The 13,972-nt window shown below is 34.8% G+C and overlaps 1 protein-coding gene across 1 annotated transcript in view; it reads right to left on the minus strand.

Moving 5' to 3' along the window:
* Positions 1-13,972, minus strand: part of Col5a2 (collagen type V alpha 2 chain) — a 138,784-nt gene that overhangs the window by 35,769 nt on the left and 89,043 nt on the right. Inside the window, exons 10-18 of the mRNA XM_047544589.1 lie at positions 13,283-13,336; positions 12,847-12,900; positions 11,720-11,773; positions 8,735-8,788; positions 7,055-7,108; positions 6,356-6,400; positions 5,827-5,880; positions 4,354-4,398; positions 1,726-1,779 (exon numbers count right to left, since the gene is read on the minus strand). Of these exons, the coding sequence (XP_047400545.1) occupies positions 1,726-1,779; positions 4,354-4,398; positions 5,827-5,880; positions 6,356-6,400; positions 7,055-7,108; positions 8,735-8,788; positions 11,720-11,773; positions 12,847-12,900; positions 13,283-13,336 (468 nt within the window). The remainder of the gene's footprint in view (positions 1-1,725; positions 1,780-4,353; positions 4,399-5,826; positions 5,881-6,355; positions 6,401-7,054; positions 7,109-8,734; positions 8,789-11,719; positions 11,774-12,846; positions 12,901-13,282; positions 13,337-13,972) is intronic.

A 13,972-nucleotide genomic window follows, 5' to 3' on the forward strand; every position in this document is an offset into this window, starting at 1 on the left:
GTCTCATGTGAAGAATGAAGGAATATTGGGTGTTTTCATAGGGATATAGAGGAGGTTAGGGCAAGAGTCAATTGTATTAAGATACAGACTTCAGAGCTGGTGATAGCTTAGCATGTGTCGCACTGGATCCCATCCCCAGAACCACAAAAGGAAAACATTTGGACATCAGGAAGCAGATCAGAGTCAGAAGGGAACACAAAGGTGCTCAGGGAAATCAGGGACTGGTTAGCGAAATGACTTAGAACAACATCTAAAGGCAGTTCCATCTCTGTGGCACAGAATTCAAAAAGCGCATTAGAGAGAGGCTGCAGAATCATTTGACTGATGATCCTGATATTTCAATGAGTATCTGAAATGTCAGATCTTTTTGCTCTAACTTGAAATCCCATTTAAGTAGCTCTATGCCCTACTAAAAAGAGATGTGAACCTATATTGAAGGAGGTCCAATATGCTAAAGACTTATAGAAATTATCTCACTTAATTCTAGACAAAATTCCATGAGAAGCAAGGATTAGGGGGTCAAGTACCTGCACTTACCATAGTCCTTTTTGTAAGACTAAACCTTGTGAGTAAATCTATTCTTCAAGATGTAAGTTTTTGCCATGATTTCTTAGGGTGGGGGGCAATCAAATATGTTGCTTACCATTTGAAAATAGTGTTCTGAATTTATTCACAAGTTCAGCTAATAAAATCTTAATGCACTCTGCTAGGTTTAACCAAATGGTGACTGGTCTGTGGGATCTGGAAGATTTCACTGAGTCCAAGCACAAAGCAAAGATGAAAATTATTCACTTCCCAAGGGAGGAAAGGGTTCAGACCCCACAGGCAGCATCAAGCGCAAATGGTGAGGGCGGGAGGCTTATAAGCAGGTCTAAGAGCAGAACAGAGTCAGGTTGCTTTTATTTATTTATTTTTCCCTGCAGTTTTGGCTCTTGTCTGGGCCAGGAAAGTGACCTGGGGACTTTCTAGTTTTCAGGCAGAACATGGGAGGGCTTGTGGTTCTTCTCTGACTAGCTTTCAGATAACTGAACAGCTGACTTGGAAGACAACACAAAAGGTGGAGCAACAGCTTCTACAGACAGGATGGAGTGAGATCCCAAAGTGAAGTCACTTATGTCAAGGGTCAAGTTTGGTTTGAGCTTACACCCTCCTACTGTAATCCTTGCATTTCTCCCAAAATACAAGAAAGAACAGACTATGACTCATTACAAATGTAAGTCATCCCAGCAGAATACTTCAGTCCATTCCCACATTGAGAGCCAAATATTCTCCCTGCCCACTCCTCCAATGGCTGCAAGTGGGGTGATGGAGTGATGACCAGTATTGTGTGAAAGAAGGGCCTTTTCTAACAAGTTATGATTTGTTTTAACCTTCTATTGTGCATTCTGCTGTTTATGACTCCCTGGTGCTCTATCCAAGAACAGAATTCCAGTTCAGTTCAAAACTCCTTCTTATTCCATATAGCTGTTAGGCTAGAGCCCTAAAAGGATAGATTCTTTGAATTATAATTGTATGGTTATAAGTAATTATTCCTTATTACATTTTATAGAGTTACTTTCATTTTTAAATTTTATTTCCCTATCATAATGGACAATGAACATACTACTCTAGGCTCTTCACTTAATTGAGAAGAACTTCCATACTCTTCAGTCATTCTTTACTTTTGTCATTCTTTACTTTGGGACTCATGTAATCAAGTAGAGTTAAATGTATCAATTATCTTACCTTCATTCCAGGATTTCCTGGAAAACCAGAAGAGCCAGGTATCCCAAGAGGACCCTATTAAAAGAAACCAGAAAACTCATCAACTAGGTATCTGACACCTAACTACGTGAATTTTTTCATTCTCTGATAACAATATGTATTTTGACACATAATACAGGAATAATCTGTTTTGTGTTTTAAAACCACAAAGGTGATAATGTAATTTTATTACAAGTATCTTCTAACATTAATCTAAAATAATTTTAGGAAACAAACCCAAAAAATATTAATGATAGTTGGATTTCTTTACTGTGCCACATAAGATTCAGTCTCAGTTGCAAACGATTCTGAAACATTGCCTCTTGAGATGTACTTTCTCAGGATTAACCAAGAGCAAAGATAGTTTTAAAAAAGTTATAATTTGTACCAAAATCTAGAATGTCATTCTATAAAAATAATGCTTAAGAATAATCTGGATATTTTAGAGAGATTTCTTGAAGAAATAATAAGTGAATATTTATCACTATCCTACATACATAGAGTTTAACCATTGATTTAAAAGCTAAATTTAAAGAAATTTGGGTAAAGAAAAATTCTATTCTAAGTTATCCTGGTTCTTCTTGAGCACTGAATTTTAATTACATCAATGTTGAATTAATGAAAGCCCTTTCAAAGTATACTTATTTATTGTCCTACATTTTGTTTCCTTTTCACAAGTAACAAGGGAGTAATTATTCTCAGGGCAAATAAATTACAAAATAGTAGAATTTCTGTTCTACTTTTGGCATATGGAAAAACTGAAAACTTTACAATTTTCTGATTGATCAGGAATACCACACACACACACTTTCTCTCTCTTTCTCTAATTTTCTTTCCATGGAGTTGTATTAGCACAATTTACCTTGTGGAACTTGACTCAACTTTTTCTGTTTCAACGAGATAAAATTGTACAATGGACACCACTATTTTCTAATTTGTTTGGAAGAGCTTACATTTTTAAACATTTATAATTTTTTTTACATTTATTATTGCATGTTAATTACCCAGAACAGTGGGTTTCATTATGGCACAGTATACCTGCAGGATTTTGATCATTTCTCTCCTCTATTATCCCCCATTACCACCCTTTCTTTCTCTTCCCCCTTCCCTGATCCCTATCACTATAAAAGTCATGTTATTTGATGAGAAAAACACATGTATGAATCAATTATTCTATGGTTTAGAAAAGAACTTCATATTTTTAGGCTATTTGAAAATGCTAATTTAGTTTGGTTTTGCTTGTAAAGTTATAATTTAAGTATCCTTAACAAAATAAAAATAAAGACTCTGATCCACTGGCTACCACTACATTCTGTGTTATCTCCATAAATCTCTTGAGATCCTGTATGCCTCTGGGACCCTCAGCAGATAATGAGCAGCAATTGAGGCTATCTATACAAGTAAGGAAAATAATTATTAAAATGCATAATATGTTAAAAATTTGTGAAAATACCAATTTTGCTTTTGCTTATATTTTACTACCCATAGCCAAATAAATGCTCAGATTTTCATCTTCTAATGTGAGTTAAAGATTCATAATTTCAAAGGGCACCTATGAAATAGTATAAACCCATCTAAAGCAAAATGCCATAGCATTATCAATACTAGACACAGAAAACACTCTGTGTGAAATATTAGCACTCCCTGAAACCTTTTCATTTCTCATTCTACATTACACTTCTATTCCTATGGCTTTACTTATTACCGCTATGCTAAAAATTCCCAAATCTACATTTGCAATTCAAATCTCTACCCTGAGTTCCACTCTTGCATGTCCAATCTCAAAACTGGACAGATTTCTTTTCATCCTAAACCCAAACTCACAAGCTGTAGCCTGTTGCTCTTCCTGTATTTTGAATCTCAGATAAATTTTATCTTCTACCAAACTCCTCAAACCAGTAACCAATAAGCTGTGGCATGTAGTCTTTTTTAGCTCATAGATATGCAGTCTGCATCCACTACTGGTAATAACTTCAGTCCATATCTTTATAATTTCTCCCTAGGGTTATATATGTCATATTGAACTCAGACTTTTGTCTCAGTCATCTTCATGTTATCTCCACATTACCAGCAGGTGATCTCAGGTCTTGACACTGCTGTGTTTAAAATTCTACAATGGTCTTTCAGTAACTCCTATAAGGAAAACTTCAAAAACTCTTTAATAGAGTAAATGTAGCTTTTCATGATCTAGCTTCTGCCTCCCAATCTAATTTTACCCTCTCAGCATTTTCCTGAGCTCGCCATGTTTTTCGATCAGTTGTATAGAATGAACTATATTCTTGTCTATTTTATGTACTCATCTTTCAAGACTTTGCTTGAAAACTACTCCTTTTAAGTCTTCCTTTACTTCCTTCTTCTACTGTATGTTTAGGTAATTCCTCCACTATCCCCTATACTTCATGTTATATTCTTTATTACAGCAGTTAGCAATAGTATTATACAATTACATTTGTTAATATATCCAGTTTTCAAGAATACAAACTGTGTGTTTTTCATCTTTTATTTTAAGTGTGTGGAACAGTGAATATTCTGTTAATGTTTATAAATATATAAATGGAATAATTAATAAATGAAGAATAAATGAATGAATATTAACGTACTACAACTCACCATTGGCCCAGGTTTTCCAGGCATACCATGAGCACCTCGTTGTCCCTAATTAGAATGAAAAGGCAAGGTAAGATCATATTATTTTACTTAGAATAATTTTTTATCTTTTTCCACTTTCCACATAAGGTTACATTTTAAAGTATTTTATCATAATTCATTTGCTTTATAAATAATTTTGATGTTAAAAATTGAAGAGTAAATATTAAGATAACCAACAACAACTGTCCCTGGGTAAACAGTAATAAAAATACACATCTACAAAAAGCTGATAAGGTAGTAATACATACACTATCCTTATAGCAATAAGAAATAAAAATCAAAACTGAGAAGAATGAAACTGAGTAAAATTTATTCTTTTTACTTTAATGTATCACATTCTATCACATAAGCTTTGGGATAATGAAAATTTGAACTTCTTATCCTTCTTAACAGACAGATTAACTTAAGGAAGGATTAACTCCTTAGAAAAACAAACAAACCACCACTTTAAAATGTCACATGTGCACACAAATTAAGTTGTGACGGAGTCTGGTCTTCACCCAGATTCCCTTCAGGACCGAAGTACAATTCCATCAGCTAGAAGTACTGAGGGTTGGTTTATGGTTACTCTCCCCAGGAACTGTCCTCAGTAAAAGGAGTTGGCTTTCTCAAAGTCTTGCCCTTAACTTGGTCAATGTAGGGGTACAAATGATTGACTTCTATTCAAGACAAGTCTGAAGAGCTCCACAATTCTCCTGAGATTTGCCAAGGTCTCTGTTGCAATTGCAACAAAATTCAATTTCTCCCTCTCACAAACCCAGCTTCTTTTACTCAATCCTCCACAAGTATAATTTCTAAGAGCAATCCCCAATGAATTTCCTGTCTACAATTGACTCCTTTGAAGCTGCTTCCTAAGAAACCTGACCTAACACCGTATGGCCAGAAGTGTTTTTTTTTTAAAAAAAAAAAAAAAGCATACTCTAAATTGAGTTTTTTAGCTAGATTCCCCACTGGACAGCTGGTGATAAATAGAGTAGGAATCAATGGCACACTTCAGGAGTACTGGAGAATATATTTTCTCCAAGAGTGAACTGAAATAGGACACAAGTATAAGGGAATGTGCTAAGGATGCAACATCTCAGGCATTTGAGAAGGTTTAAAAGGGAAAGCAACCATAAATTTTAAGGAATTTCATGGACTGTGTTGAATGTTTCTATTGGAAGATATCATAAGGATGATGGTGATCGAACCTGGGTAGGAGGGAATGTTCTAACAATTTTCTTCACAGTTCTTGGATTGTCAGGCTATGTAGACTAATATTTCAAACTTGGAGTTTATTCCAAATTTTTTAAAAATTATTCCAAAATAAAAAGAAAGAAAAAAAAAGATGACCTACTGGAAATTCCTCATTTAAAAGATATATTCAATAAAGCAAACCAGAAAAAGAGTTGAAATGCACATCTCAGCAGTATGGATAAAAGCAGGCATACTTACAGGAGCACCCTGGGGCCCAAGTCTCCCTCTCTCCCCTGGCATTCCTCTTGGACCCTGTAGATGAGACAGAGAAAACATATATTAGAGTCTAAATTGAATTCTAGGCTGGGGACTACCTATTCCATCCAACGGAGATTTAATATAATTAGTTGCCAAATAGCAGTGTTTCCAGGAGTCATTTTAAGTGTGAAAATACCTGTGGAGACACCTATCCTACCACCTCTTATATAAGCAGAATTCACTTAACCTAGCTTTAACAGGCCTAGTACATAATACTGATTTGTTCATTGTGATTAGAAAAAGATGAGGTCATTTTACACCCAAGAAAAACAGTAAAATGAAGGAAGAGTCTTTTTCCTTCCAAAGGGCCCAATTTTTTTTTTTTTTTTTTTTTTTTTGTGGTCTGTCAGCAACTAATCAAGATTATGTCACTGACTAATGGACATTCTTTTTATGTTTTTATTTTTTTCTCTTAAACATTCTCTTAAGGTAATCTTGAAAAAAAAAAAATAACAAAACTGATACATACCAGAGGTCCCATGGCACCCATTGGACCGGTAGGGCCAGCTTCACCCTAAAGCAAAATTGAGATTGCCCAGTATGAGAAACCTAAGTCAAGATTAACATTACATTATTCCATATATGTATGATTTTAAAGAGCACATTTACTTTCACATTTTATAATCTTTCAATGAAGGATCTCAAAAGTTTGTTTCATTGCTTTTCTGTAAAATTAAGTGAAAATTTGATTTCACAGAAATAAGTCTAAGATAAAATTGGGGATTTAAACAAGACGGACAGAAACTATCACACCTAGTAATAAAGTAACTATATGTCAATTTCTGGCATACCTCAAGCATAATTTTACGAAGCTAAAATTAACTCATATTCTCTGAAGATCTATTATAGAAAACTTAGAAATAAAACTTTAAAACCAAATGCTTTCTTATGATTATATCTCATGATTCCTCCCATTAAAACTTATTCTGTTCTTCCTTGATATTTTCTCTCCATATGGAAATAAATAAATTTGGGGAATAAGCAAGGCTATAAGACCCTGAAATTAAAAGGGCGTCAAACAACAGAGTACACATTATTTACCTAACTATTCATTTATTTAAATCCCTCTTTTCTCCAGAATTAGTTAAGGAGGTTCTGAAAATTATGTAGGTACTCAAAGAAGAACAGAAGAACTACAGTGATGGCAGTTTTGGTTTTGTACAATTACCTTAGCACCAGTTGCTCCAACTTCACCTTTAGGGCCTTCAAGACCTTTGTGTCCCTGAGAAGAAAAATATAAATATGTATATGTATGCTGGGTTTTTGTTTTTTTTCAATTTTTGAAACATAAAAGAAGCATAAAAAATATGTTCAGGGCTGGGGAGATAGCTCAGTTGGTAGAGTGCTTGCCTTGCGTACACAAGACCCTGGGTTCGATCCCCAGTACCGCAAAAAAAAAAAAAAAAAAAATGTTCATAGAAAGTGCCTTACGAATCCCAGCAGCTCAGGAGGCTGAGGCAGAATGATTGCAAGTTCAAAGCTGGCCTCAGTAACTTAGCAAGATTATCTCAAAATAAAAAATAAAAAGGACTGGGGATGTGACTCAGTGGCTAAGTGCCCTTGGGTTCAATCCCTGGTTACCCCTGCTACTGCCCCACCCACAGCAAAAAAAAACAAAAGAAACAAAAAAAAACTGTCTTATGAAAAAAACCTGCAATTTTAAGTTATCACTCAAAATATCTCCTAATTCTCAAACTTTTCTGGAAGTTTATTCAAAGAAAATTAAAGTAGGGTTTTCTTATTTTAAAACTATGTTCAACATTCAGTGTTATCAATTGTCGAACATTCATGACTTTATAGAAATTTAATCTACAGTTACAACTAAAAATTTACATTAGCCTTAGAGGACACACAAAATTATAAAGTCCACATAGTTACAAAATATGAGTTATATTCAGGAGTGATAAACAAAATACAATTGATCTTCTGAATACACAGATTCTACATTCATGTCTTTAACCAACCAGGAATCAAAAATTTTCAAAGGAAAACCAACTTCTCTTGTTGTGACATATACTCTGCCATTAGCCCTACAACGGTCGCAACCGTACTAAACACATATAGATGTTTTTCTTATCATTTTTCTATATTTTTGTATATAAAGGGCTTGAGCATCTATGGATTTTGATATCATGTGCAGGGGGTGGGGGGATACAAGGGGGACTGGAGTTGCTCTCCAGTGGATATAGAGGTACAACTGTATTTAATAACGAGACCAGCAGCACCAATCATCCTAATAGAAACCAGCTACTCAAAACAGAGACTAGTCAGTGTATTAGCTTTGCTTTCAGATAAATAGCTAGACCGATTCTCTTGTGTACATAACATAATAGTTACATATTAATTCTCTTGGGCTATGAAAGAAGCATTCTATTGCCTTCCAAATCTGGGTTGGCTGACCCCTCTGGTTATCAATTGTCAAACATTTGACGTGAAGTAAAGTCCTTCAGCTCTGCACACCAAGTAGTGCATTCTCTACTCAAGTCATGTCACTTATTCCACTATTTACTAATTGCTTATTTCCTTAGGCAATTACTATTTCTTAACTATATCTTTTATGAGCTAAACCTACAAGCCAAAGAATTTTCTTATTCATCACTGTGTCCTCTTTTGTATCACGGTACCAGGTATGTAGTAGAATTTTTTTTTTTTTTTTTTTTTTTTTTTAGAATCAAATGAAATTTGAAGGAAATGTAAAAGAGAATTGTGATTTCAGTAACTGCAGATGAATATTGCAATCACAGCCAGTTAAAGAAAACTGACAAGCGGAACTGTGAAGATTTAGAAGGCAGTGTTCCCCACATCCTACTGGGTGGTAACACATAGTATCAGAGAGGATTGAACTTACTCGGTGACCCTTCAGACCTGGAAGACCAGGAGCCCCAGGAAAGCCTCGTGCTCCCTGGGGAAAAAAAAGAAAGTGTTTCAGAGTCATTAGTACAAATAGGAAATTGTTTAATATGCTTCTTTTTCAAAAAAGAAAATCTAAATGACAGTTTTCACTGACACACTAAAGCAGAAAGAAAAGACCAGTATATTTTATCTGTCAAAATATATCTGGGTGATCAAAAATTAACAAAACAAATGCACTGTTAGAAGTGGAAACATGACTTCCAGACATGGAGTAATGCCAAGTATTCATTCGATGACGTTTGCAAAGTTTCACATGATATCACTATATTTTAAGTAGTAGCAAGAAAAAAGAACGACGAGAAGAAAATACAAATGAACCAATGTGTTTAATGTCTGAATTGACTTTGTCAAAGCATAAAGAAAAAAATCAGGAAAAGAATTTAAAGGAAAACATGCTTTTCCTCCTTAATTTTGTATTTTATTTGTGGTAGACAAATAAATACATTCATAGTTAGCCAATGCTTTTTTAAAAATTTTTTTCTGAACTTGTGAACATGGGCAGCAGAATATGATGGGAAATATAGTATTACAATGTGGTTGGTAATTTTTTTAATGAAGTATTCACTGCAATCTTTGTAGATGTATGATTGCTTAAAAAATAAATGAGGAAATGAAATATCTAACAAAAAGAAAGATCAGGAAATGTGAGAATGGTTTGGTGTTTTTATTTAATAATTTATACATTTCCACTATTTCTATGCATACTCAACCAAAGCACATTAAATTTTAAAAACAATAAAAATACAACAGAAAATCAGATCCAATGATATGACTATTTTGGAGTGATGCTTGAAACTTTTTTCTCGTTCTCTTAAAATCGATAATGACCCTGTTGACTTGGCTTGCTCTTGTTGCCTACATTAATTTGGTTTTGCATTGACTTGCCATTATCACTGCCATCCGCACATTTGCACCTTGATTACATAGGTAGATGTGATTAGTATTAATTTTCTATTACTACTATTATTATTAATCTTCATAATCCTGGCACTTATGACTTCACTCATGACTGGTTAGTGGGATAATCAGTGAACAATCATTGGACAACAACTGAAGAAATGGTTTAATATTTCAAGTTCTCACAGCACTTGACCTAAACCTTTCCTAAGGAATTTCTCTGTCTTAGCACCATCTTACATTTGTAGTAAAATCCTTCAACTCTGCACACCATAGGCTTCATTCGCTATTACTAAACGAATGAAGAGGCTGCTCAATAAATAAAATTCACATGATCAGATCAAAGCAATAATTCCTCTGTGACATCTTGCAGTGAAAATATTTCTTTAGTGTTTGGAGGATATCACAGTAAGGGTGCATCAAATCGTGCTCTCTGAACAAATGAAGTCTCAGTAATTCTGTTTACACAACCCCGCTTAGGAATTCCTTCACATCAAGAACTCCCTTTAAGTTTTTTGATTGAAGTCCTCCTTTACCAAGATTTGCCTCCCTTCCATCTGGAACAAGCAACTCAGTGCACAGGCATCTGAGCCCAGAGGAGAATTACTGAGCGATGTTATTTCAAACAATTAATTCACTTCAGTTTTTATGGTCTGTGAGGAGAATCCTCATGTGATTACATATCCCAAATATAACAAGAAAGTGGAGCAGATGTACTAATGCTCATAAAGAATTCCCGTTCTGCTGACCTAGGCCTGTCATCACAGCACAGTCACACGTTGTAACACTGAGCTTGCAGAGAGCATCTGTGGTGTGCTGGCAGGGCACCTTTCCTCCCCACAGAGGGCTGTGCTGTGAGGGTGTGCAAGAGTGCAGCAGGCCACGGAGGGTCGAGCAGGGATGGGGGGAAAGGACATCTGTGCTAATGACTAAACCTCATGCCTTTGTCTGCATTTACTTCCTGGGCAGATGGAGGGGCAAAGGAAAGACAACAGGGAGGTAGGAGAGTGGTTGTAAATTTGAAACTAAATAATCCTTAGAGTCCTGTAAATCTCTGTTAAAGATCAGCATTCTTTTTTTTTTTTTTAAATAACATACTAGCATTGAACTTCCTCAAGAAAATAAACAGTAATGTAGCACTGTTACTTGCACTGAGTGGTAGAAACATTAGGAAATTATAAAAAACATAATATGTAGTTGACTGGATCTGTTTAGGGGATGTTGAGTGGGAAAAACCACAAGAAGGATGTTCCAGGAGGATTTTTACTTTCTTATCATTTCGCAATTTTCCTCCTTCCTGTGTAACTCAGGAGAACCTAGCAAAGCAATGTGAGGAGGACAGAAAGGTGGGTTCAGAGAATGTTCTAGTGGCCCAGGTCCTGGAATCTGATGGAGTAAATTGCCATGGTTCCTTCGATGAGTTGTGGGGGAAGAAAACAGCTTTGTTAGAATGTCTGGCAATTGTACATTAACTTGTCATGAAATTTCAGGGTCCAGAATATTAATCAAGAATTTCAGCCAACATTAGGATTTGGGGAGCAGCCAAAGAAACATCCTGTCCACATTTATTGCCCTAGCCCATAAAATAACAGTCAACAAACTCTTGCAGGCTATTCTTTTAGACATATGGGCTAATAGAAAATGAAAAAGGTTTTAAAGATAAGCAGGATTCAAGTGTCATAAACTGTAAATAAGTCAGACCAGATTCCTCTGGAAAAAAAAATGTTCTCTTTTTCTGAAAATTTGATATTCAATTTGGAGAGTATCCATGTGAGGTTATGACATAATTCTCTGGCTCCAGGAGAGTTATTCATATGGTTCCCATGCAAAGCTGGGAACTGGAATTAGCTGTAATTCTAGCAAAATGTCCTGTGACAATTTACTTTTAGATAGAAAGGAACATTACTAGATTGTCTGCATTAACTTAGTATCTAATGCACATGCATACAATGAATTGCAAGTCAGTGTTCCTTATGTTTTGAATTTTGTCTATATGTTACTATATTGGTAAGTGTAAACTTACCGGCGATCCTGTAAATCCCACTTCACCAGTATTTCCATTTCTACCAGGTTCACCCTATATGGAAAATAAATAAATAAATAAAACAGCAAGAGGTGGGGGAGGTGTAAAGGGATTTGAGTGTTCTCTGAGACTAGATGACAAATAAATTGCAGATAAAATGTCTTCTTTAGAAAGTTCACGTGTGAGTATCTAAGCAGCATAAAATAAAGGAAACCTAGATTCTTTTTCTGAGAGCCAGTTATGCTACAATTGATTTTGTAGAACTTTCATAGATTTACAGAAGAAATGGATATGAATTATCCTAGTCTGTCCTAATTCACAATTTTATGAATTTCAATTATTACGTGCATGACCATATATCTCTGAATTAAAACATTGCTTCTTCAAATACTACTAACCATTTCTTTTCTTGTGACAAAATGAAACAACCAGAGATATTTTCTTTATGGCCAAATTCAGTGTAATATGCTTAAATGTATATCACAGTTCACAAAGAGAAAATATAATACTAAACTTAATTTTGTGTCACATAGAAATTAATGGCCTGCCCTAATCTTATCCTCAACTTTGTTACAACTAAGAAAAGAATCTAGCAAATCAAATCTGTTTTTGCATAATTCATTGATCACACATTACTTATGTTAAAATTTATAGTTACATCACCTTTAATTAAAAATTCAATTGAAAAAATTACTTTTAAAGCTTTGGGGAGCCATATTGGCACTATACTACTAACGCAATTTGAAAATTTCACTTATTAAGAATTCATAATGATACACTGCCACCAAAACCATATAGTTTCTTCTTTTAGATTATGTCAGTGATTCTACCAGAAAAGGTTATAGTTATTGTGAGAATAATTCTAATATCTCATGGAGAAATCTGAATGGAAATCCTGAGGAATGCAGGAGAGAGACAGTACCTAATAATATTATACAATCAAACTTGAGAACTCCTTTAGATTTTTGTAAAAGTTTATTCTCAGTTCTCAAGTTTAGATGGAATGTAATGGAGGACAAAAGCATTGGAAAAAGTGAAATTTATTATTACAGGACATTCTTGTTAACATTCTAGTTCCTTCTTAGGCTCTTTAGAACTTAAAAGCAAAATGGAAAACAGAAGCTTACATCTTCACCAGGCTTGCCAGGAGGGCCCTCTGGTCCACGTGCACCAATTGGACCCTATTACAAAGCAACACAGAAGGGGGGAAGAAAGAATATTTACTTCTAACTGCCAATAATATAATCCAAAATTTCTTGAAACAATGAAAATATATCAGAAAAAATATTTTTATTACAATTTAACTCTTATAGCCCTCAGATCATGTACTCAAAGGTTCATTACACAAATACACATATCTCAGCATTGTCTACTGTACCTATCCCTTTGAATTTAAATACTCTGCCATAAAGAACATACAGCTTAAATACCCCATGATAAAGTGCTTCCAAACTAAATTTTCACTTCTTACTTCTTTAGAGAAGATGTGGAAAAATAACTGACTACATCATTATCAGGGTGGACCAGCATGTAACTGAGTATACATGCTTACTTGACATTTACCATTGGTCCAGGTTCACCAGGTTCACCAGGAGGTCCTGTTGGTCCTACACCACCCTAAAATTGAGGGGAAAAATGATTATATACAAACCAAAGGAAAACAGAACACCAAATTGTCTACTCTATGTGACTATTCAGATGGCTGGTCACTTTACAGCTCTATCATTTTGGGCAAGTCACTTAATCTGTCTATAACTTAATTTCCTAATCTACAAAATGAGAAGAGCAATAGAACTTACCCATCAAGCCATTTAGATCAAAATGCATGTTAATGACCTTGAACATTGCTAGCAGAGTCAGCTAACTTTGACTGAGCTAAATTTTTTTCTTTCTTTCTTTGCAGAAGTCTCTTCCTGATGGGTACAGTGTCACATCAGTTCAAGACCACTCAGGCAACATAGTGAGACCTTGTCTCAAAATAAAAAGTAAAGAGGACTGGGGCTTAGGGATGTAGTTCAGTGATAGAGCACCCCTGGGTTGAATCCCAAGTCTGCCCCCACAAAAAAAAGAAAAGAAACTATTTCCTAATTCTTGTGAAATCATTACAACAAATAAAATAGCTCTATACACAATTTTATTGGTATTTTCTAGGCATTGAAAAAAAGCATTTAGTACTATGTTCTTTTTAAAGATTCCATTGAATGATCACTTTGACTTTTATTTATAAAAGACCCCATGGTAATGACCTGATAT

Source organism: Sciurus carolinensis, chromosome 3, assembly GCF_902686445.1.
Source record: "Sciurus carolinensis chromosome 3, mSciCar1.2, whole genome shotgun sequence".
NCBI lineage: Eukaryota > Metazoa > Chordata > Mammalia > Rodentia > Sciuridae > Sciurus > Sciurus carolinensis.